The sequence below is a fragment of the Oculina patagonica genome, chromosome 1 (assembly GCF_052425735.1).
Source record: "Oculina patagonica isolate OP01 chromosome 1, crgOcupat, whole genome shotgun sequence".
Lineage (NCBI taxonomy): Eukaryota > Metazoa > Cnidaria > Anthozoa > Scleractinia > Oculinidae > Oculina > Oculina patagonica.
In genome coordinates this window covers 30287243-30310271 of record NC_135758.1, presented here as the reverse complement: position 1 = coordinate 30310271, position 23029 = coordinate 30287243, and the positions used below count along the sequence as shown (strand labels likewise).

Genomic DNA, 23029 nt, shown 5'->3' with positions numbered 1-23029 from the left:
GTTACATGAAGTGATAAATTCCAAGTTGGTCACGCAACAGTACAAGGAGTCCCGGTTGGGAATAAGTAGAGTACACTATATGGAGAGATCTGTAAAGCTGTAAAGTCCAGGTAAAAATTTGATATTCATTCGTCCTTTGTTGTGACTTAGGTCTAGTATTCTCTTCTTTTTTGTGAGTGCAATAATGTTTGAGTATGGTTTACAGTATACGTATTCCATTGTTTTAAACACCCCCCTCAATGGAAGGCAACCCCCACCATCACAAGGCCTGTCGATTTTTTTTTTCAAAGTAGCTAGCAACTGTTTCAACCCCTCAGATGCAAACTTCAAAGCAGCCAGCCGACAGCAAAAGACTTAGCCTTCCTTACAGTCGTTTTTAGTGGTGATCCTGTTTCACTTCTCCACTTCTCACAAGAGGAGTTAAACATGATTGCCCCAAGAATGACTGCATAGGAAGCCACAAAAGACTAGGGTGTTGGAGTAATTATTTAAATTTTGCAAGTGAAAGTCAAACTGCTCTCACTTTTTCAAGTTCAAATTTTTGATCTTATAAAAGGTGTCTACTAGGAACAAATAAATGCAAAGGCTCCCTAAGCTATGCTGTGAGCTTGGGGTGCCTGTGATTGAATTGCCTCATGCCAAACATCAGCCTGTAAAAAGCTCAAGAATTTCATTCTATTTCTTTCCGCCCTCAGATTTGAGTCTGCAATAGTTAAGGGAATTCAGATGCAAAATTTAAATGCCTGGTAGGTATTTCAAGATACTTATCACAACAATCATATTATTAATAAATGCAAAGCTTTTACTGTTATAAACTAGATTTTTATTTTACTTTTAATTATTTACAGTCATAAGTTTTTCTTTCTCTGTTCTCCACAGTTCTTTTAGATCATTCTTTACAGCCTCTCCTTCAAATATATGATCAATGCTTCTAAATGTCAAGTCCCAAACTTGTTCCTTGGTCAGGTTAAATGTTCTGGCCATTATAGAGTACTCCTCTGACAATGTTGTAGAAAACACACCCTTATCATCAGTCTGTTGAAAGAATATTTAAAAAAGTGTATTTAAGTTTGTGTGAATTTACATCTAAAAATTATTGAGGAAACGTTGACCCTGTGAAAAGCATAAACCATGAAGGATACAACGAAATGGGATTCTGGGTAGACAGCATTGGTAAGCTTAGTAATATTCCTTTTATTGATAATCAAGATTTTTTCTTTCTTTGAGAGTGTTAAGAGCATGATTTATGCAATCTATCTTAGTATCATGTTTATTTTGTTCCAGACAAAGATAAATTTTTCCAATTTTGCAGTGAAACATTTGGGTTGCATCATTCTTGGTTTATGCCTTTCATAGGTCTATGATTCTTCAATCAGGACTGTAACGAAATAATAAATTCTTTGCAATAATTTATTATAAGAAACAAAAATGTACATAGTACAAAATCCAGCTTCATCCACATTTGGGTTGCATCATTCTTGGTTTATGCCTTTCATAGGTCTATGATTCTTCAATCAGGACTGTAACAAAATAATAAATTCTTTGCAATAATTTATTATAAGAAACAAAAATGTACATAGTACAAAGTCCAGCTTCATCCACAATGGTGGATCAGGGCAACATAACCTACTGCAAAGATTTTTATTTTCATTAGGGTTCATTTAGATAAAGCTGATTGGCACTATACATACAAACATCATCATCCTGTGATGCTAAATTTTATCTACCCAGCAATAGAATGGGACCTTTGCAGCTAACGGTCAAATGGTACAAAATCCGTCATGCTGGAGGGCAAGCTTGCTCTGGGACATTCAAATCAAAGGAAAGTCTAGCATGACTGATTGAAGTTGCTTTGTCTTGGATGTCCCATTGTGTTGCTTGCCCTCCAGCAAGGTGTTAATTTGTATCCTGTGATCGTAAGCTGCAAAGGGCCCATTGAACTCCAGAAATATAAAAGGCACTGACTGAGACATTAGTCTCCTTCGCAGCCACTTTTTGGGACGTTGCGTGACGTCCCAAAAAGTGGCTGCGAAGGAGACTACTGAGACATGTGACTTTATTATCACAGCTCAATTTCCAATGCTTTTGGTTTATTTCATCAAGTTATTAAGTTCATGTATAGTGCACTGAAACATCAATCGCCAGCATCAAGCAATGTTAATGACACCTCCTAACTACAGACTAATATTTAAAGATAGGTAGTTAAAATTGACTTATATTGCGGTTTACTTTTATAATGAAGGTATAGCGGTACTTACACAGACAATGCAAGGGTGCTGTTTATGGTTGTTCCAATAACTCATGTGATGATCAGTGTACGATGGGACAGTCTTGGACTTAACATTTGATGTTAGACACAGTTCTGTTGATAATCAAAGAAATTGTGAGTGAAACATATGAGGATACTATGTTTGTGGAAGTGCATAAATGCCTACATACCTAATTTATCTTATCATTCCTTGTACATATAGGGAAATAGTCTTTGCTAGGTTCTTAAAAACAAACTCAACAGCTAGATATTTTGTGAGGTTATTGTTTATCTTTAACCTACCTGGCATTATACATTACACAATATTCTATTAAAAATGAAATTATCTGATTAACAAACACCCTAGTTAAAAAGGGCACAGTTTAGATTTTATTTCCCAGTATCATAGGCCCGCAAGGTGTGCAGAGAGCTTAAGCTACCAAGTCCTATTAGCCAATTACACCCTCTGCACATATTACATGTCTGTAGGCTAGGTAAAATTACACCTCTTTGTGTTACGCGCATAGCTGCTTTCCATCCTTCAATGTGCTAAACAAGCAAAACAGATCGAAATCTGCCATCACAGCCCAGGCGGTGTTGGACACGACTCGCAAAGCATGCCGGAAGAAATTCTCAATTGCACTTATTATCGTCTGATCGCCGATCGGTAAACATTTCCTCGCGGTACGAAGATATTCCAATGCTGAAAGAAATAACGGAGGAAATCCGTATCAAATCTTTCGCCAGCCTAGTAGCACCTATATATGATCATAGACGTGTATTGCTGGATTCATAAAGGCGACATTTTACCGCGGAACAACTCATATGGATTCGAAACATCGCGGTTCGTCGACTATTGGAAATAATATTCGATTCTGGCACGTTGTGATCGAAGTAAACGGGCTAAAATCGAACTTATCTTTGGCGCTTTCTTTTTCAGAAATGTCGAGTTATGTATGAAGTACGTCGATGTACTGCTGGCCAACGCAGTTCGCCCTATTGTGGTTTTTAATGGATTTTCGCTGGGTTGTTTTACTCGGAGGGCCCAACGGCCGTATTGATATATATGCCGAGTATCGGCCAAACAAAAAGATGATATAAACACTTAATATTCGTCTTCTTGAATAGATAGGTGGAACGCATGCATATTCTCGTTCTTCGAGTGGTTGCGCTAAGGATAAGTGGAACACATGTGTATTTATCGTTCTTAAAGCGTGCTGCGCGAAGGATAAGTGGAGTACATGCAAATTTTTGATTGTTAAGCATGTTGCGCGAAGGATAAGTGGAATACATGTATATTTCTTGTTCTTTAAGCGGGTGCGCAAAGCATAAGTGGAATACATGTAAATTTCTCGGTCTTAAAGCGTGTTGCGCAAAGGATAAGTGTAATACATGTGTATTTCTCGTTCCTAAAGCATGTTGCGTGAAGGATAATTATTCGTCGACTGCGGGACCGCGGGATCATTATACAACTGCCTGTTAATCGCTCCGACATGCCGAATATCGGCCAAACAAAAGGATGATATAAACACTACATAAAACAAAAATGGCAAGTGAACATTAAAATATAAATACAACCAACGGGAGTACCAATTTAAGCCCTTGTCCTGTTAGAACATCGACAGAAATCACACCATCAACTCCCGCAAAATGCGGCGAAATGAAGAAGAACTGAGTGACATATCAAGGAAAAAACCCCAACTTCAAGTCCAAATTTGACCGTTAAAACGGCGGGGCCCGCCCGGGCCCACCGCACTTTTCTTAAAGTTCAACTATCGAACTTAAGTTCTATGCAAAAATAATCCACAGTACCGATCCTTGTTTGTCAAGAAATGAGCAAATGTTCATCAACGTCGACCGCTTGCGCCAAACAACCCTTTACCATATAGCATGATTTCAATCGACTAGTTCTGAGAGAAAAATTGCTTCCCTTAATTCAGAACTTGACAGATGACTGGCCTAGGTATTATTCTTCCTGCTCCAATAAAACAGTCCGTAAAAACGTTAAAGTCTCGCCGGAATCGCACGAAGAAGATGAGACCTTCCTAAAATCTGGCGACAAAATTGTCCGCCATTGCTTCCACCAAGGTGACAAATGATTGACCGAAAAATGTCACGTGAACCGTGTCCAACACCGCCTGATCACAGCCCACTAGCATGACCTTCTGAACTTGTGGGCTCATTTGCATGGAACCAGCACCAGTGTGCATAGGTTTTGATTGGCTCATTTCAAACAGGATGTTAAAAGACAATGTAGAAAGATGGATGTAGAAAGATAGCTTTGCATGTAAAACTGAAAGCTGGTGTACCTAGTTGAAATCTGGAGGGTACATTTAACACATCTGTGAGTGACTGGCAAGAGCTGCTACTTAGCCATACAAATGTCCTGTAAAGTCGATGCTAAGGAATATATATATTTTAATATTCAATGTAATGCTACTTGCACTCACCTATAGGAATAGAGTGTTCCTCTACTATGCTCATAAGATCTTCTGAGCCACCATATTCAGGATGAATGCACGTTCCATGCCCTATTCTATCTGGGATTAAGTTCAGCAAGATTCTTGATTCCTCCAGGTCAGGAACCTTAAGATAATAACAAGACAACTGTTAATAACCAAGTTGGACATTGAATTTTTTTTTAAGTGTTAAAAATTATGCTGAATTGGCATCTTTATAATACTTTTTATAGCCACTATCTTAAACTGATGCAAGCAATGAATACTCATCACTTTAATACACTTTTTATTTTTACTTGCCTCTGCAATATGTAAAGCAAGTTTTAGGCCATTTTCTTGAGCAAGCTTTAGTGCTGGGACAAAATCTTTGGAATTATGTGCCTGAAAATAAAACAAGATGTCATGAAGAATTAACAAGTTACCGGTAAGTCCTACATCTCATCCCAGGCCTAAACTATCAACTGAAAATTTCTTAAGGGGAATTAACAAGCCTGATTAAGAAAAAGAGATTTCTTAGTGTGTACTTGGCATTTCCTCTCCCATAAAGGTCTCTGCACATGTGGAGACATGTTGCAGGGACATGTTGCAGCGACATGTAGCGGCGACAAAATCGTGTGTTGTTCACACTGAGGGGCCAAGTAGCAGGGACGTGTAGGAGGGACATGTAGCAGCAACAAAATCACAATATGTACACATGCAAGAAAATGTAGTGGGGGAAAGAGATTCAGCTGTAACTCCTTGCAAGACAATATTGACAATACAAACTGCTTATACTTCAAAGATTTAATAATTTAAGGAACCCAGTGGTATACAAAACAGTGTTGATTCAAAGATTGTGTATGATCTCCAAATTCTCAGACCTTTTTTCAAAATTTTTTTATCTCTTAAACCTTAGCCATTATTATTTTTTCGTCATAATTTGCTAACAGTGACTGGCTCCTTGTAGTTCACTTACTGTGGGATCTCCACTCAAGTCAATGCCCACTACAATCCCTTTGGCCTTCTCTTTGTATTGAATGGCCAAGTGTACAGTATCCAGGGCATCATCTGGGCCATGCTTACGATTTATGGCCAGTATAAACCTTCAGCAGAAATAAATAAACAGCAAAATTAATGAAGAAGTGCCACCAAAGATCTACATCTACATCATTCTACATTTTAATATGTTGGTAAAAAGTCCATACGGATATCACACCAACGTCTAAAAATAAGTAACATACAATATATACATATATAATAACTTAAAAATTCTAAATTAAAAAAAAAAATCTAAAAATTCTAAAAATTCTAAAATTCTATGGGTAAACCACTAAATTAATAAAAATGCTTGCGCAGTCCAGACTGGAAACAGGCATAGATGGGTAGTACAGTAGCAAAACTGTCATAAAAAACAATCGGATTTCTTTTCTAATAAAGGCAGTAAATCAGTATTAATTGAATGAAGTGGAAAACTGTATTCTGGAGGAAAAAATGACAAAAAAGGAAGGGAGGGATGGTCTAGTTAAGTTAAGTTTACGGGCCATTGCCATAAAGGTGCAAAAAGTTGATTGTCATTTCTCTTGTGCTGACAATGTAGACTGTTTTTCCATCCTCTCAGCAAGGACATGTAGAGGTTCCAGTAGAATTTAATAAGAATGGTCTCTATCAATGTTTAAAACTCCACAAACAAAACCTTGATCCCTGACTGTCAACGAGCCACAGTGACTATAATCTCAAATGTGGCATGTCAGCTAACACACCAGACACACTAGGGTTGGTCAACATTAACAACACATTGGCAACAAGTTGACAGGCTGATTAGCCAACACTATCAATGCAATTGATTGACAAAAGGGGCACCGGCTGGTTCTTTTTAATTTCTATGAAGAATATTTTAAATGCTAATAAAATTATTGTATGTAAGTTGTACTGCTACCTCACAATTATATTAGGTGCTATCTTTTTAGCGTCCTCAATAGCTGCTAACACTGCTTCTATATAGGACTGCTTTGTCATCCCTGTAGGACAAAAAAAAAATTGTACATCAACTTCCTGATTGACAAAAAATGACACTAGTTGGATTACTTTGACTTTCCTGGCAAAAGAAAAAACAATGCAGTTCTACAAGGTGAATTCCCGTACCTGTATCTGGGTTAGTCCTTGGAGTACTCCTCAGCTCTAGATATTTTACATTGTCTTGTTCAAAGTCTTCAATTACACTTTTTGTAACCTTGAAGTGATAATCAACACATTTTTCAGCATAAATAAGTCTACGTTTAAGTAAAGCATGACCAGTAAAAATACATAGCAATACTAGACAGTGAAATGTCTAATAAGAGATTTACATGTATTATCAAATTATTTCTTTCCCCAAAATTCTGACTTTAAACTGTTTTTGGCACTTTTGCATGGACAAAAAAAAATGACTTCAGCCAGACCATTTAACCACTCCCATGGGGGTACAAATAAATCTATGGCAACTGTTTCAAAATATCTGTGACTCTCCTGGATACAGACTGAATCTTGAGGCCCAGGAAAGTACTTGCAGTATACATGACGGGGAGGTCCGACGTATTTTTTTCGGTTGAAAATTTACACCCTTGGTATTTTTTTGGATCAAGAGATTTGTCATATTTTTTTTTTAGGTCTTAAAAGTCTGTTTTATTGAATAAATCAGTATAGAGGTGCTAGGTCTTGTACTTTTTGGGGTAGAAAATTTTAATGTCAGGTATTTTTTTGGGTGTAAAATTTCAGGCATGTATTTTTGGGGGTTCGCAATATGAAGCTCTGTCAGACCCCCCCCCCCGTCATGTATACTGCAAGTACCCCCCTGAGTCTTGAGGTTCCCTGGAGGAGTTGTCCAATCTCCCAGATACGCTATGTTGCAGTTAATTTTTTATCTCAGTTAATTTCTTATTTTAATTAACAAGTAAGTTTTTTCTAACTAGTTGATATTTTTTTAATAATAATAGGGTTAAGGTAAGGATATGGTTTGGAGTCATATATTTAAAAAAATAGTGGTTCACCCAATGTTTCTTACATGGCAAAGTGGGTAAGGGTTGGACAGCAAATCCAGGGGTTGAGAGTTTAAATCCAGTGCAGGTTAGAAAAAAAAGATAATAGCAGATGAGTTGGGAAGGTTTGTAAGGATGGTGGGGGAGGGGAGGTGTTTTACTTTTTCTACTTATTAACCTAGTATAAAAAAAAAACTAGTTAGAAAAAAAACTTACCAGTTAAAATAAAAAAAAATTAAGTGAGATGAAAAATTAACTGCAAAAGATATTTTCACATCCATTTTATGGTTGAATTGGGAGAGCTTTCTTTCATTAGCCAGTTTTTGGATTTGACAACAGGTACATGTACCTTCCAAAATTGGCAATCTCCCAATTTTTTTAGGTTGGCATCTCTGCAAAGACTGTAGAAATATCTCATGATATTTGTACTGCTTTGTATGTTTTGCTTTGTTTATTTGTACTGTTATGAGAACAGTTGAATTATCAAGGTGGCTGTGTATAGTGTGTTCACTGTATAATGTCCATACTCTTACCAGGAACACTGCTTCAGTGTCATCTACAAGCTGGTAAATAATACCAAACAATGCAAAACACCTGTATATATGAAATAGAAAATGTCACACAGCTTGATTATCTTGTACAGACAGTACACAGTCTAGTACATCTTAACAGATGACAGTCATCCATGCATGCAAAGAAATAATTGGTTGAATAATATTATTGACTGATTGACAGTTTGATTGTCTGATTGATGAATTGATCGATTGATCATGATTGATTGTAGGAATGATTGATTGAATGAATGATAAATTGATTGACTCATTAAATGAATGAATGAACGAATGAACGAACCAACGAATGAATGACAGATTCATTTATTGATTCCCTGAAGGAATGATTTGATCGAATGAATGAATGAATGAATTTAGTGATTGCATGAATGATTGAATGAATGAGTAATTAAATTATTGATTGATTGATTGACTGGCTGATTGATTGATTGAATTAAAGAATAGAAGAGGGGGAACTATGACATAGTAAAGGATAATATATTGATTAAATATATTTTAAAAGGGGGAAAATTTTGGGAATTATCATTCTGAAAGTTTAATTTAAACTTATTAAGGAACAATTTGAACCGACATGAAGGTTTTTTCTTGACCTTTCTTGAGACAGAACTACTTACTCGTCTAAATCTCTCTTCTCTTCTTTCTGAATTGTTGTTTGCCATTGAGACACTAAACTGTCGTTGTTTACTTGGCCAGACTTTCTCTTGATTAGCTTTTCGATTGTTTCTGCGCTTATAGATCCATTTATATGAGCATGAAGTTCCTAAAAGTTGAACAAAAATAAGCTAAGCCGACAAATAATTTTCTACTTAGACACACACACCAACGCAAAAAGAAACATCGTGCCGTCATCTTCAAGGGAATTTTTTTGAAAAAAAAAAAACTATCGGAAGAGATCTTTCTTAAATACTTAAGCTTACAACTTTCGGGATTTTCTTGAAGAAATTGAAAGGTATTCTTTCCTCGGCAGTTTTCCCTGCACTGTCAGCCATGTTGGAAAATATCGATTTGTGTTTGCGTGTTGTGATTGGTCGAGTGAGTTATTGATAGGGTCGCACACTTCCCGCCAAAATTCTAAGTTCGCGCCGATACTGAACAGGCAAAGATTCTGAACTTCGGGAGATATTTTTCTTGATTTTTCCTTCCATTTAACCGAAAATGGGTAACGAATCTTCCGCACCGGTTACTTATGGGACAAAGCTTCTTAATGACGTAAATATCGAATGGAAAAAGGTCGAAATGGACGCCAAATTGCCATCTCGAGACGGACATTGTGCGACCGCCATGGCGAACAGACTTTATGTATTTGGCGGGGTTCGTTGGCTTTCTGATATCGGCGAAGCAACAGAATCGAACGAGGTTCTTGTGTTCGATACTGGTAAGCATCTATGACTTTAAGTTTATAATCGTAGTCTAACTGATTGGATCGCGTTTTTCTGTCGAACGGAGTCGTAAATATAAGAGACTTTGGATTCGACAGACATGCGAAGTCGACAAGTAAGTTTGTCTTTGTACAGGGTCGTCTTTACAAGAAGTTGTGACTACAATCGATATCTTAATTGAGCCAGCGTTTGTTCATATTTATATCATCATATTTACAGTAGAATTTCTGTTTTTTTTTTTGGAGGGGGGGGGGGGGACTTGGAGGACTAGGATGTTAATTTTGATTTTGCTCACACTTAGGGTGTTCCGGTCAAAATTCTTACATTTTTAGTGGTCAAGGTCTCTTTTACGTAAAGAAATAAAGATATATAAATTATATTTTTAGAATTTTGGTATCTTTTAAGGGTCAAAAAAGCTTGAGCCATGCCCAGATTGATGTCCTTTAGGAGTTAAATTCAAAATTTCCAGGCATCCACACCTGTTTCATATCGGAGTCCCCCCTCCCCCAATAGAATCTGGATTTCAATTTCTCAAACCTTATTTGCCTTGGAGGCTTGAGAAATTTTTATTTATTTATTACGATTTACTCCATACAATACAAATACATTATGAATAATTAAGATACTAACCAAAAAACAAACAAACAAACAAAAAGCTGTGGAGAAGAGGACAACCAAAAGTGCAATGGCACCATACTACAATCCCAGCCGAAAGGGTTGAGATACCGCTAATTTTCACCAATTTTGGTACTACAGCTCATGTTTGTCAATCCCCCTCCCCTATTTCAATGTTGTCGTTTTATGAAAACTAAGCCTGGTGAATTGCAAACCCCATAAAACAACATTTAGTGGGGGGAGAGGGGGATAACATGTTTTTCACAAGCTTGCCAGGCAAGACATTCGCGAAAAATCTGTGAAATGCGTTGTCTCAACTGGTTTCGTCCGGGATTGTAGGGATTTCCCCAGTTACCATGTCATTGTATCTGACCCCCCATGCACCCTGCCTCCAAATGTTTCTTTCGATGGCAGTGGCAGATCCAGACCTTCAGATAAGGGGGCCCGATCGTCCAGACCCTAGAATAAGAGGGGTTCCGATCATCCTGACCCTAGAATAAAGGGGGTACTCTCAAAAACTTTTTTCCCAGCCCTTGGGGCCTCTATTTGTGCTAAAAATAGGGGTAGGGGCAGGCCCCCCGGGCCCCTCCCCTAGATCCGCCACTGAATGGATTTGGAGGTCCATCCCCATCTCTGTATGTATTTTTCTACACCCAGTGTAATTCATAATATAAAATAAAATAAAACCCCAACTTGTCCCAGTGACCTTCCTTGTACCTTCCTCCACCCTTGCATGTATGGAGGGTACAAAATAATATTATTTGACAGTTTTCTCCATACTTTTGGCCCCTAGATACTCACACACTGAGCAAGATTGTAGCAGGAGGTGAAGTCCCATCAGCCAGGTCCTCTTCTACAATGGCTGGAGTAGGAAGCAAACTGTTTGTATTTGGAGGACTAAGCCGAGATTGTGGATGGCTAAATGATCTGTATGCCTTTGATATTGGTATGTACTTGAACCTTTTTCACAGAAAGTGCTGTGGATGAAATTAATATGAGCTTGTTTTTTGAACTGTCGAGAAGGAAGAGTCTGTCATATCCATGAAAATTCTAGAGAAAGAATAATTCAATCTCAACTTTCAGGTTTTCAATTGAGTGTTGATAAAACAAAACCTAGTGATCACTCTGGCCAAACAGTGACCCAATGAAAACTCCAAGTAAATACATGCAACCAACATAAAGAATGGGAAAATGTGTGAGCGAGTCGTGATTGGTTTCGGTTTTTGTATGTAGTGCTACTATGACCAAAATTTTTGTTTTTGTTTTCGTCTTTTTCTAAAGTCAATTTGTTCAATAAGTCTATATTTAACTAGCACGCTAGAATTTAGAACGTTGCGAGCAATATAAGCCTTGAAATAGCTTGCCGAAAATCGTGGAAAACCCGTCCGCCATTACTCGGACGTCTAAAGTGAGCCAGCGACTGTACTGAAAAGCGGATTTACGCATGAGTTGGTCCGTGACGTCATATGCGCATCGTCGCTTTGAGCTTCGAGTGTTCCAAAAGAAAATATACTGAGAATTAACAGGGTTATAAAAGATATTTCTTCGACAAATTCTTCGTCTAGTTTGCCCGGTGGCGAAACCCAAGAGAGCTTCAACGAAGAGACATTGCAATTTAGCGGTATTGTTTCTTATAATGAGAATTTAAAGCCGTTTGACGTCGGTCTAAAGGGCAATGTTTGTATGCAAATACTTCAATATTTATTTCATTCGATGAGGTTTTAGCGCTGTATGCCTACAACAAAGCTGCCGTCTTCTTGTTTAATCGAAGCACCGATCGAAGAAGCCTCGAAGAACGAAGAGGAACGGTGATTCATGGACTACATACGTTTGAATACATGGTATGATGAGAACGACATTGAATAGTTAGGATAAAATGTCTGCAATGTTTGAATTAAGAGCTCTGCATATATATACATGTAGGTTGCTATTGCCGTTTGCGAAGGATTGAAATGATCTTTACTGTTGTTTTCATTCTTGTAATCTATCATACACGCCATGGGCATAAAATCTATCTCAGCTGTTTATTCCGAAAAAAGCTTTATAAACATGAAATAATGTAAAATTTATACAGAAAAATTAAAGTCAACAAGATGGTGCAGGTGATCAATGGATTTTGCTCCTTGAGTTTTATACAGTTTTACCTTCCTTGACTACAATACAGGTAATAAACCTTTTTAAAACTACGTGTTTTAATGGGTAATAACACTTCAGACATCCAGCTTCAGCCAGCATTCAGTATTCCTGTTTCTTAAAATAAGAAAACCATTTGAATGCTGTATAGAGTCCTTCACTCTATTTACTGATAATGTTATGAAACTGTCCCACAAGTAGCAGCAAAACTGGGTAGGAGTAGTTTTTAGTGCAGAATGCACTATTGTGATGGTTTGTTGGGGCTGTCATCCGCTAAACCCCTAAAGCGCTATGGTGTAAACTTTAATAGTCAATTAATTAATTAATATCAATTAATTAATTGTTCCTTGTGAAGGGGGTGGGGGTGGGGAGCACCTGACCGTACCCCTAGGTAAAACCTGGAGCACATCTACGTTACTTTCATATGAAGATCTCAAACGTATATATTTGTTTCAGAAAACCCTTTGCTCTCCTTGTGGTACTACTCAACGTAATTTACACCAAACGCATGCGCAGATTAGTCTACGTTGTTTTCTGGAACTATCATGAACATCGCTTGTATTGCGTGTTTGCGGTAGGCTTCCTGCAGACTTCTTGGCGCCAAGTAAAAACCGCAAATTAATTAAATTAGATTTTGAGACTTTCACAGCGCTTTCGTAATTAGGTATGCAAAAACTTGCACCGGGATTTTCGGCGTGAACACCTGATAACCAGGAAACAAATATCCTAGCTGTACTGCGTTTTAAAAAACCTGTCGAAAAATATGATTTTTGATTAGATTTGTTTCTTTAGTTTTTGAGAATCGTCTTTCGTGCAGTCTAAACCGTAACTTAATTAAATTAAACAAATGTCATCGATGCCGCCGTAAAACAAACAAAAAACAAAAGTTTCATGTTATCGCATTTTCAAGGAAGACAAAAGTATTTTGTTACAAACGAACAAAAGTGTCGTGTTACGTTTGCAAAGATTAGCGTAAGGAACACCTTGGAAAGAATACAAGTAGCCTGTGAACAGTTTTTCCGAAAGTAAAATAAAGCAAATAAACACGAACATATATAAAACATCATACTTTCAATTGTTCCATATTGCATTCTGCACTTACCAAATCATCGAGATTTTTCTTATTCATTTCACCCATTTGTTTTCCTCTTGGCCCCGTGATTTCTTGATGATAAAAATAACTGAAACATATATGCACAACATGGGAACAAGTAAAATAATATTAAGGGTATAAAGTTTTAAGTTCATAAACGGGAACACCTGGACCTCAAACAAACACTGGGACCTTGATCAAACGTTTCCAGTTTTGAACCGGCATTAAAATGAAGCCTGCGTTGAGTCGGGGTCTGGCATCTACTCAAGAAAATATTTTTTTTATGGTATCATATATGCAATATGACAGTGGCTCTTTCTAGAGAATATCACTGGCAGTACATTGTGCATCTGCAGTATGTGTATGTAATTGAGAGTTCAATTTTGGGACTAATCTTGTGTCAACTTAACATGACTGTAAACAAGCCAGCTCCGTGTACCACCCTAAATAAATTGCTCCCTTGATGCAAAAAGGCAAAGTCTGCATGCAAGCCTGCTTGCCCATCAGGCCAAAGCATATCTTGGTTTAAGTAGGATTAAGCATTGTTACCTGGATGAGATGGAAGTACAATTGCATCACAGGTTTAACCTCCCCACTCCCCCCACATACATGTAATGACACTGGTCTGGGCTCACACCTGAACAGCTTGATTCAGAGTCTTGCGAACTGACCATTAGGTCACGTACCGCACCTAAATCAAAACAACATTTGCTATGCAACATTTTTATTTATGGTACAGGTTTGACTGTATTTGTTGTCGGCTTCGCAGTTCGTGTATACTCTTTAAATAAATACATATATATTGGTTGCAAGGGTCCTGTGTGACCTCTAAATTGCCCCCTTGTTACAAAAAGGCACGGTCTGCATGCAAGTCTAGTTGTCCACCAAACAACTAGACTTGCATGCCCTCGTCACACCATCAATTTGCCAGTTCCCATTCTACACTTGGAGAGGAGGCACTATGAGAGTAGTCTTGCCCAAGAACACAGCACAATGACACCAGTAAGAGTTCACACCTGAACCGCTTGATCCGGAGTCCGACAACTTACACTTAGGCCACCTCACCTCAATCAATACAACAGTTTTATTTATGGTACAGATTTGACTGTACTTGTGTTAGAAATTATGATGGATCAGCAGCTCAGGGGCTCTCTGGCACATTCACATGATTTATTGTTGGCTACTACATTCTCAACTTATGAACAAAAAGAGCATGCCAAAAATAAATATATTGCAAACTTATAATAAATTAAGAGTAGCTAGGATTTCAACGGTGCTCTGTTGCACACAGCATGAGTGATTGGCACAGGTCATAATTATAGCTCATGGCCCCTGTTGTACTTAAATATAATAAAGATATACTGAGTAAAATCCGGATAGCATGTATGTCTCTGAGACAGGCTAACACTGTTCTATCCTGAGATTACCTCTCAAAAAATGTTTATGAATACTATAAAATGAGTGCACAATGAAGTACAGTCCTACTGTAGTGTTTTATATTGCATGGCAGAAATAAACAAGTGACCAACACTGAAGACGTGCTGGTGAGTTTATTAAGACTACAGTGTATACAGAGGACTACAATGGAAACATTTTCAGTACATATAATCAGTAAAAAGATATTGCTAAGCTTTGCATCCTCTGTATGTACTTTCACATAATGTACCGCCTCGTGCGAATTTTTTTAAGTTTATTTGTACAATAGAGGATATAATTCAGGAACATACAGGCCGATTTGCCCAAAAATTACCTTTTTGACATGAAGTATTTACAATAAATTTAAAAATGACTATTCTAGAACACGAGAGCTTTAGCAACAGAAGTAAATTACGCCACTCACCCAATGTTTTGCTTCTAAAAAAGAGCGAATACAGTAAACTCATTGTAGATAATTCGAAGCGTTCTATTCTATTCACTTCCCGTGGATAGTTGAAGAAGTTAACCTCACAATGGTTGCAGGGAGAAATATCTATAAAGCATTTCCAAGAGTACAAGTTTCCCTCAAAGTTATCAGACGATCTATTATTCATCTTGCGTGGTTCGGGCGAGTTAAGATGTCACGAAATTCCACCTCTTGAAATGTTTTCTGCCACTATGTTGTGCAAAAGTGACCTGGAGATGCCTTGAAGTATGTTTAAAAACATTTGCGCAGTAGATACGGCTTCTACATCACTACAGATTAAAAAGAAAACCAATGTTTTTCCAGATCGGTCACTCCAGCCTTCGAAGAAGCCATTTTGTTGATGCGCATATGACGTCAGCATGCTCTCGCCCCAACTAGTTCCAGATCTCTATTTGGTCCTCGGACATTTTTGAATCTAATAATGGCGGCAAGCCAAAGCCGAAGTTTACGCGTGAAATAAGTGGTCTTCCAATTCGAGTTTGAACTTAAAATTTGGCAAGGTTACTATTTAATGTAAGTACTTTCAAAAACCGAAGTACCACTTTAAATCATAGTACCACTTTAAATCAAATGCCACTGTTGCTATCCATACTCAACAGAAAAACTAGTATAACTTGAACTTAGATACCTGTTCATATTTGAAATCCGTGAATTTCATGCAGTGTTTTTAAAATTCTTCATGAAAAAAAAAAACAGCTCTAAGAAGTAAATTTCCACCCTTGTTAAAATGTTTCCTTTAATATTTTTTAATTGCATTAGAAACAAAGCAATGGGAAAATATTGCATATAAAGGTACTCCTCCATCGCCGCGTGACAAGCTGACTTGTGTTGCTATGGGAACCAAGATTCTGTTCTTTGGTGGCTTTGGTCCCATGGAAGATCTCGATACAGATGCCACCGAACCAGATCAGGCACAGTTTGGATGGTTTAATGATCTCTTCAGTTTTGACACAGGTACATTATTCATAGGGCAGGCAAGATATCACTTTACTGTTCTTTAGGCATGAGACATGTATTGCTACATATTTCTGAAGGAAGAGATGCTATTTGAGATGGATACAGGATTTTGGTGAAGCAATAGAAGTGCAAAACAGCCTTTTAGTTTTGTATAACTGGGCTAGCAGCATAAAGTGTTATAATTTTATTTTTCTTTATTTTGTAGCTGGAATTTTTCCCTAACAGCGAGCAGTCTCATTGGCTACTTCAAGGTCACATAACATCTAATAATAAAACTGATTACCATCAAAAGCCTCTAAGAAGGCAACATTGCAAAATCTATGATGTCAGAGGGGAACACTTTTATTTAGCAACACATTTATTGTTGTAATTATTGTTTTTAGAGAATTGTACATGGGAAAAACTGGCTCCTTCATTCACTGGATGTCCAACACCCAGAGCAGCTCATGGCATGTGTGCTGTTGGATCAAAACTTGTAATCTTTGGAGGCAGAGACAGTGTCGGCAGGAAGAATGACCTCTACATTTTGAATACAGGTGAGTTTTTGTTTGTAATTTGATTAATTGGAAGTAATTCAATTAAATGGAGATGACAAGGTGTTTTGCTCTTATGACTGGAAATGTGCATGATTTGTTAATTTCAATCGATAAATCAATCAATTAATCAATCAATCAATCAATCAATCAATCAATCAATCAATCAATCAATCAATCAGTCAGTCAATCAGTTTATACCAGTAAACCCAAGAGACAAAGAAAGTACAGTGACTAAACAGAATCAAAACTTTTACAACTTGTTTCAGAAACAATGGAGTGGATCTCAACACCAACCACAGGGCGACAACCAGAGCCTCGTTCATTTCACACATGCACTGCCGTTGGCAACAGAGTGTTAGTTTTTGGTGGAAGAAGCCTGGAAAATGCACATTTTGATGATCTTCACATATTTGACACAGGTAATGAAACAACAAAATTACATTTACTGGTTTCTGTGTCATCAAGTGTCTACAAGTTTTTTTTTTATCACCTAGTTGAGTTGCTGCATTGCAGGCCAACTGCAGTATGTTTCAGTTTTCGCCAATAATAATTTGCTGGCATGCTTATTTATGCGCTTTAGCGTGTCTTGGCTAAAAGCACAGAGTTCTGTACAGTGGCAAATTAAGAGGTGTTCAAGGCGGTGGGGTGGAGTAAAAGTTGTCCATTTCTTACATTTTTAAGGAGTGGCCTGGAGTGATGGTGGTTCCTTTCTTGCTTCGATAGTTGGAGGAGGGGAGGGGGCATCTTTGGCCCTTCAGGTCTTACATAAAAAGGGAGGATCCCTCCCCTACATCAGCCGGGATAGTAGGACTATCTTCTACCAATTTAAACATCTTATAATTTACTCCTCTTTCATGCTTGTTTATTTTTTCCTCCCTGCTTCTAGTAAATCAAATTATGCATAGGCTAAGTTTAAGTAAAGAAACAATTTTCTAAATGTCATTATCATTAAATAAATATTATTTTCAGATCATCTTTTAGACATTCTCCAATAATCTTTTTATTTATGTTTTTATATTTTGTCCTGCCTGATAGTAATTTTTAATTCCCTTTTACCATTGTTAATGTGTAGACACAAAAGAGTGGCTTCAGCCATCATCATCTGGTAACAAACCGCCTGCCAGGGGGGTGCACACGGCAACACTGGTGGGAGACCAGTTCATACTGTATGGAGGTTCTTCTGATTTTGACCAAGAAACAATGCAATGCCAGGAGTATTATGGGGATGTCCATCTTATCGAAAAAGGTAAATTTGTGTTTCCTTGTAGCCCCCTTAAACAGTGACATTAACAGTTTAAACCAAAGTTTAACATGTGCTAGGACATTTTTCAGTAGACTTTCTGCCCAGGATTAAAAAAATGGGTATCAACAAAGCAGTCAGACTTGTCAGCTAACAATTTATTTTTCTCCAAGGATTTGTTGTTCAAAGAACACCAGGAAACCATGTTTGCTACTTTCACTGCTTGTAGCTTGTCGTATGCAGCTTACCACCACTGCTTGAAGCATGTTTTTGTCTGACCCAAAGCATGGGCACAACACCCAGTCAACGCAATTTATTTGCTGAATTTTTCTTTGTAGAACAACTCTTGTCAGGAAAGTCTCAAGGTCCAGATCCCAATGATGTTCCACCTGTTGCCGTCCAAGGTCTGTCCATGGCCAGTGGGACTGCTAATGTTCAAGAATGTGAAACAATTGAGGAAGAAGACAGTAGTGAATATGAGGAGTCATCAGATGAACAACAGTGATAGAAAAAATGCACTTTTTGTTTTGGCACACAGTGCTGAATCACCCCTCAGTCTCCATCTAAGCAAGCTGGCAGTACCAGTGTTTTGTTGCTAAGCGGCTGTTTGAGGGATCGGATCATGTGCAGGAGAATTGGGAGCATTGGAAAGGAGACCAAAAGTAGGACTAGGGTGCAAAGGGGAATTGGGAATGCTAAAAGGTGGCAGATGCAGGAGGTTCTTAAAGGAGTTAGGACAATGTGCGAGCCAGCGAGCCATGCGAGCACGAAATCCCAAATCCCAATAAAAGGCTAACCGCAAGCTACCTAAACTAACTGTAGGCTAACCAGAGTACTATTTAGGCTAACCAATGTGCTATTTAGGCTAACCTGAATGGCTCGCATGACTCGCGAGGCATGCGAGCCATGCGAGCCAGAAATCCCTAATCCCAATAAAAGGCTAACCGCAAGCTACCTAAGCTAACTGTAGGCTAACTAGAGTGCTATTTAGGCTAACCGAAGTGCTATTTAGGCTAATCAATGTGCTATTTAGGCTAACCGAAATGGCTCGCTGGCTCGCACATTGGCAATACCCTTCTTAAAGTGCTTTAATTATTTCCCTCTAGCTTCCATCTTGCCACTTTTTGACTTGCACCAATTCTGCTTGCAAGCTCCTCTACAACTGGTCCAATTTAGGTAGTGGTCACAACACAAAAATGCCTACACTTTCTGTAAAGGCAACCTCTCAGTTTGTCTATTTGCTTTTGCATGTTAGCTTTCTGGGTGGTGTTAAGAAATGAGAAGAACTCAGGCTTTTTCTGGACTTAAATTTGCTGTGAACCTTAGTCGTACAATATTTATAGTAACTTATCATTAATTCAAGATTTTTGGTGGATTGTGTGAATGGAAAAGCTACTCAGATATCTTCCAGACAATCAACAATGGGCGTCAAAAGTCCTTGAGACAGTTGGATGAAATAAATACTAATTTAAAATTCCTGTTTTTCCACCTTTAATATGCTGCCGCTTTTGAACCACTCCCCCTCCCCCTTTTTCAATGTTGTACACAAACGAGGCAAGTCTTGCAGATAGCAAATCCAGCATTGTTTCGGGGGGAGGGGGTAATATTGAAGGGGTGAGGGGTAAAATTTGTCCAAGGTACTCGAAAAGTGCCGACTGTCTCAACACTTTTGGCGCCCATTGAAGATTTTAGCAAATGTTACACTACAGGGTTTTACTTAATCTTTGATCAAGACAAGTTTTCTCTTTACTTCCCATTTTTACAAACTAACAGACCAATGGGATCTCTCATGTAAAATCTGTAAAAGGTACTTATTATACGTAATGATCTTCTCTTGCTAATTTAGTAATTGTGTATATATAATATGGCTGTATGGTGTACTGTCAAGACTTGTTATAAGATGTATGATGTTTTTTAGAAAAAAATAAATTTTGACTTTTAAAACGTCTGGAGCAATTACCTTCGGTACCTCTGCAACTGTGAAATAAACTATTCTAATAACCTGCCTGTGCTGTGCATCACTGAAAACCCCCTGAATAACCTCTATACTACCTCTTTTTTTAATAACAAAGGTGCTTTTCTTGATTTTGCCAATATTTTCCATTGATGGAAGTTGCTGTGTTGGGGAAATTTAGTTGTATTTTTGGTTTTGGTTTCTTTACACATATAAAGACAAAATTATGAAGGGAAAGGTTACAACTAGAAAACCTGACTTCACAGTTTCTAAACTGTCCACACTACCCCTCCCCCCCGTTTTTTTTCTTTCTAACTCAAAACTGTGTCAAGGAAGAACCTCCAGAAATGGAAAGTGGATGGGGGGGGGGGGGTGGCAAATGGGGTCCCACCACCTCCCATTCCCCTTGCAGTCAGTGTTCTTGTTCACCTTCAGTTCTCTCACAATAAATTTTTCTTATTCAATAATGTGAAAAGAAAGGTCTGGAATGGTGTAGATTCTAGCATAGTAAATGGATTTTAAATAGATTTGAAGAATGTAGTAATCCCTATCTGGGCTGAACTGTGCATTTTTATTTTTTCCTGTTCTATTTCTTTCTTTTTCTTGTCTTTTTTAAATTTATTTTTATATTTTTTCTCGGTTGAGGCTTGCACAATACTGCTAAAGTTAGTTTTTAGAAGTGGGCTGCAGTGGCCCTAATGGATCTTTTACTGTTTTACCCTAAGGCTCTCTAGATGAGCATTGCTTTCTATTCTAGACTGTGAAAAGGGAAAGTTAAAATGTTTTGTAACAAAACAGGTTTCCTGGGAGACATCTCAACCAAAAATTAAATCAATGATCACTGCTGGATAAGAGAGATTGGTGTTGAAAATAAAATGAAGTATGAAATTGAGATGTTCACATCTAAACATGTCTGGGTTGTAATTAGGCAATATAGTTATACTCTCAATTAATAAATTAAAAAGAACCCATACGTGCGGTGACTTTTATACCCATACTTACCCTAAAATTAAAATTCACCGTCAGTTCAGAATGAGGATGTTGAAAAAAATTCTGCCAATAAAATGACCCTTTATTCAACAACATTAATTATTAGAGCCTATTTTAGTCCCACAGCCTATTTTAGTCTCTAATAAAAATGTCGTCGGGTGTTTAAAATGCATAATGTAGGTGTAACATGAGACGATGCTAAAACCTTTGAAATAAAAGCAAGATAAAATATGACAGTCGAGGTCTGAAATTTGATCTCTTAACTCAGAAAAGATATTAACATTTTTTGTTGAAAAATAATTCAAAGTTTATTTTGAAGTGGTTCAATATTTTTCATCGCATTGTTGATGCATTAATTGAAAGATTTAAAATAGGACGTGAATTAAAAAAAATAAGAACCCACGTTCATTCACGTTTTTTGCTCTATAATCTATATTGATGCTAAATATTATTTTGCACCTGTTTTGATCTTGTGTAATCAAATGATATCATGCTCCAAGAATCTATGAATTTTAAAACATTGTAATTTCTCATTGATTGTGAGTTGTCAATGCTTTCGCTTTTTATAAATATTTTAGTCAAAAATTCCAAAATGAAAATTTTGCCAAAACTGTGTTTTTCCTGGCGATTTTCCAACCTCGAAAAAATAACAAAACGATTCCATTTCTTTAAGTTTTCGATGCGGTTTCAATTAGATACGAGATATATGGAACGTTTAAAGTCTACAAGAAATTCTGTAGATTAATTCACCGCAAAAAAGAAGACACCATAAACTATGGAGATGTCCTCAGTCAACGCTATTTTTAGCTCGCCGGTGTTGTGATTACTAACGCTGTTCTGATTGGCTATCCAGTTGAGATTGTCCAATCACAAGGCGCGTTAGATTTCGAAACCTGCTCCATCCGTATATGGAGAATAATTATGATCATGCGCGCCAAATGAAAACATCACTTCCGAACCAGAGGAGGTTCCGGTTCCTTCTACTAAATACTTCTCCCCTTTTAGTGCTGAGGATGTGTTCAGCTTCCTTTTCGTCTTGATCTGTACTGTTAACAGCGTCTTCGACAACAAGCCGACAAAATGGTGAGTTTTTGCATTCTAGAATGTTGTTTGAGCTTCGGTGGATAAATTTTCGAACAGCGATAGCATGGGATTTCGTATCTTTGCAGCCTTCGAACTACCACTGGCAAAGTAAAGGCAATGTTAAAGCGAGTGGCGTGGAAGATATGGTTCTTCTGCCTAAGATCCAAGAAGCGGCGATTGTGGAGAATCTCAAGAAACGATACATGGACGACCTCATCTTCGTATCCTTTTACTACACATCTTGCTGAGTAAAGAATGCGCAACTCTAGGTGCCTAGGCACTAACCTTCCATCGTACACTAAGTAGATATTTACAAGTTTAATATACTCTTTCCCTTTCGTTTAATAGGAACTTAGAGCCCCCCACATTAGGTTTGCAAGAGATATTAATGTGAAGCATCGCCATAAATTACGGAAAGCGATAGTAAATATGGTTGTCTTGCATATAGCAAGCGTTTGTTTGTTGAGAAGCTACACGTACTGCTCACCAAGGAACAAAAGAAACCCGCTCATCAGCTGCACGACAATTTCATCAAACGCGGAAATACAAGCCTATGTTCCTATCTCCATCAGCACTGATTTATTTTGTATTAAGCATAAGCTTAATCCTCCTTGAAAATTATTTCGCTCTATTAAAGTGTGGCCACATTTTGAGCTTCACTCAGTGGGGCGTCGTTTTGGGAATCATTCAGACACACTTAATTTTTCAGTCGTAGTAAATGATTCCCCTGAGTTAAAATTGGCGAAGTTTATCTGATTCTATGCCGTAGGATTTTATATGGAAATTGAGTGACAGCTTAAAGATAATTCTACAGCCGTTGTAAATATCAAGGACTAGGGAAAAGCCAGTTAAAGACGCCTAACATACATTTAGT

The 23029-nt window shown here is 37.7% G+C and overlaps 3 protein-coding genes and 1 long non-coding RNA gene across 6 annotated transcripts in view; 3 read left to right on the top strand and 1 right to left on the bottom strand.

Annotated features, from left to right (window-relative positions):
- The first annotated feature begins 36 nt into the window (after positions 1-36).
- Positions 37-2356, top strand: LOC144663457 (uncharacterized). The gene is made up of 3 exons (XR_013572609.1): positions 37-110; positions 696-746; positions 2243-2356. It is a non-coding gene; the product is annotated as an uncharacterized LOC144663457 (long non-coding RNA).
- Positions 787-9297, bottom strand: LOC144663402 (N6-Methyl-AMP deaminase-like). The gene is made up of 10 exons (XM_078524334.1): positions 9190-9297; positions 8887-9032; positions 8234-8294; positions 6829-6916; positions 6623-6704; positions 5663-5789; positions 5008-5088; positions 4699-4834; positions 2259-2362; positions 787-1035 (listed from the first exon to the last, which is right to left on the bottom strand). Exons 1-10 carry the CDS (start codon positions 9259-9261, stop codon positions 835-837), a joined length of 1098 nt encoding a protein of 365 aa, XP_078380460.1. The 5' UTR covers positions 9262-9297; the 3' UTR covers positions 787-834.
- LOC144663374 (kelch domain-containing protein 1-like) lies at positions 9191-20072 on the top strand. Of its 2 annotated transcripts, XR_013572604.1 has the most exons (8): positions 9191-9647; positions 11060-11212; positions 16155-16349; positions 16736-16888; positions 17155-17307; positions 17961-18134; positions 18467-19555; positions 19821-20072. XR_013572604.1 is itself a non-coding variant. In XM_078524296.1 (7 exons), the coding sequence occupies exons 1-7, from the start codon at positions 9428-9430 to the stop codon at positions 18631-18633; spliced, it is 1215 nt and encodes a 404-aa protein (XP_078380422.1). In that variant the 5' UTR covers positions 9191-9427; the 3' UTR covers positions 18634-20072. The 2 variants fall into 2 exon arrangements, 1 of the variants encoding a protein (XP_078380422.1); XM_078524296.1 differs by having other exon boundaries at positions 18467-20072.
- Positions 20073-22017: 1945 nt separating this feature from the next.
- Positions 22018-23029, top strand: part of LOC144663325 (unconventional myosin-Ie-like) — a 56447-nt gene continuing 55435 nt past the window's right edge. For both annotated transcript variants that reach the window (XR_013572598.1, XM_078524226.1), the window contains exons 1-2: positions 22018-22155; positions 22242-22376. Coding sequence is in view for 1 of the 2 variants with exons in the window: in XM_078524226.1 (XP_078380352.1) it covers positions 22153-22155; positions 22242-22376 (138 nt within the window). In the remaining variant the exon portion in view is untranslated. The remainder of the gene's footprint in view (positions 22156-22241; positions 22377-23029) is intronic.

Coding starts and splice junctions, on each gene's coding strand:
- LOC144663402 (XM_078524334.1), bottom strand. CDS start 9,261: ATGGCTGACAGTGCAGGGAAAACTGCCGAGGAAAGAATACCTTTCAAT. Junction 6,705..6,828: donor AAGGACTAACCCAGATACAG/GTACGGGAATTC, acceptor TTTGTCCTACAG/GGATGACAAAGCAGTCCTAT. Junction 2,363..4,698: donor GGAACACTCTATTCCTATAG/GTGAGTGCAAGT, acceptor GATTATCAACAG/AACTGTGTCTAACATCAAAT.
- LOC144663374 (XM_078524296.1), top strand. CDS start 9,428: ATGGGTAACGAATCTTCCGCACCGGTTACTTATGGGACAAAGCTTCTT. Junction 11,213..16,154: donor TCTGTATGCCTTTGATATTG/GTATGTACTTGA, acceptor TAATTGCATTAG/AAACAAAGCAATGGGAAAAT. Junction 18,135..18,466: donor TGTCCATCTTATCGAAAAAG/GTAAATTTGTGT, acceptor TTTTCTTTGTAG/AACAACTCTTGTCAGGAAAG.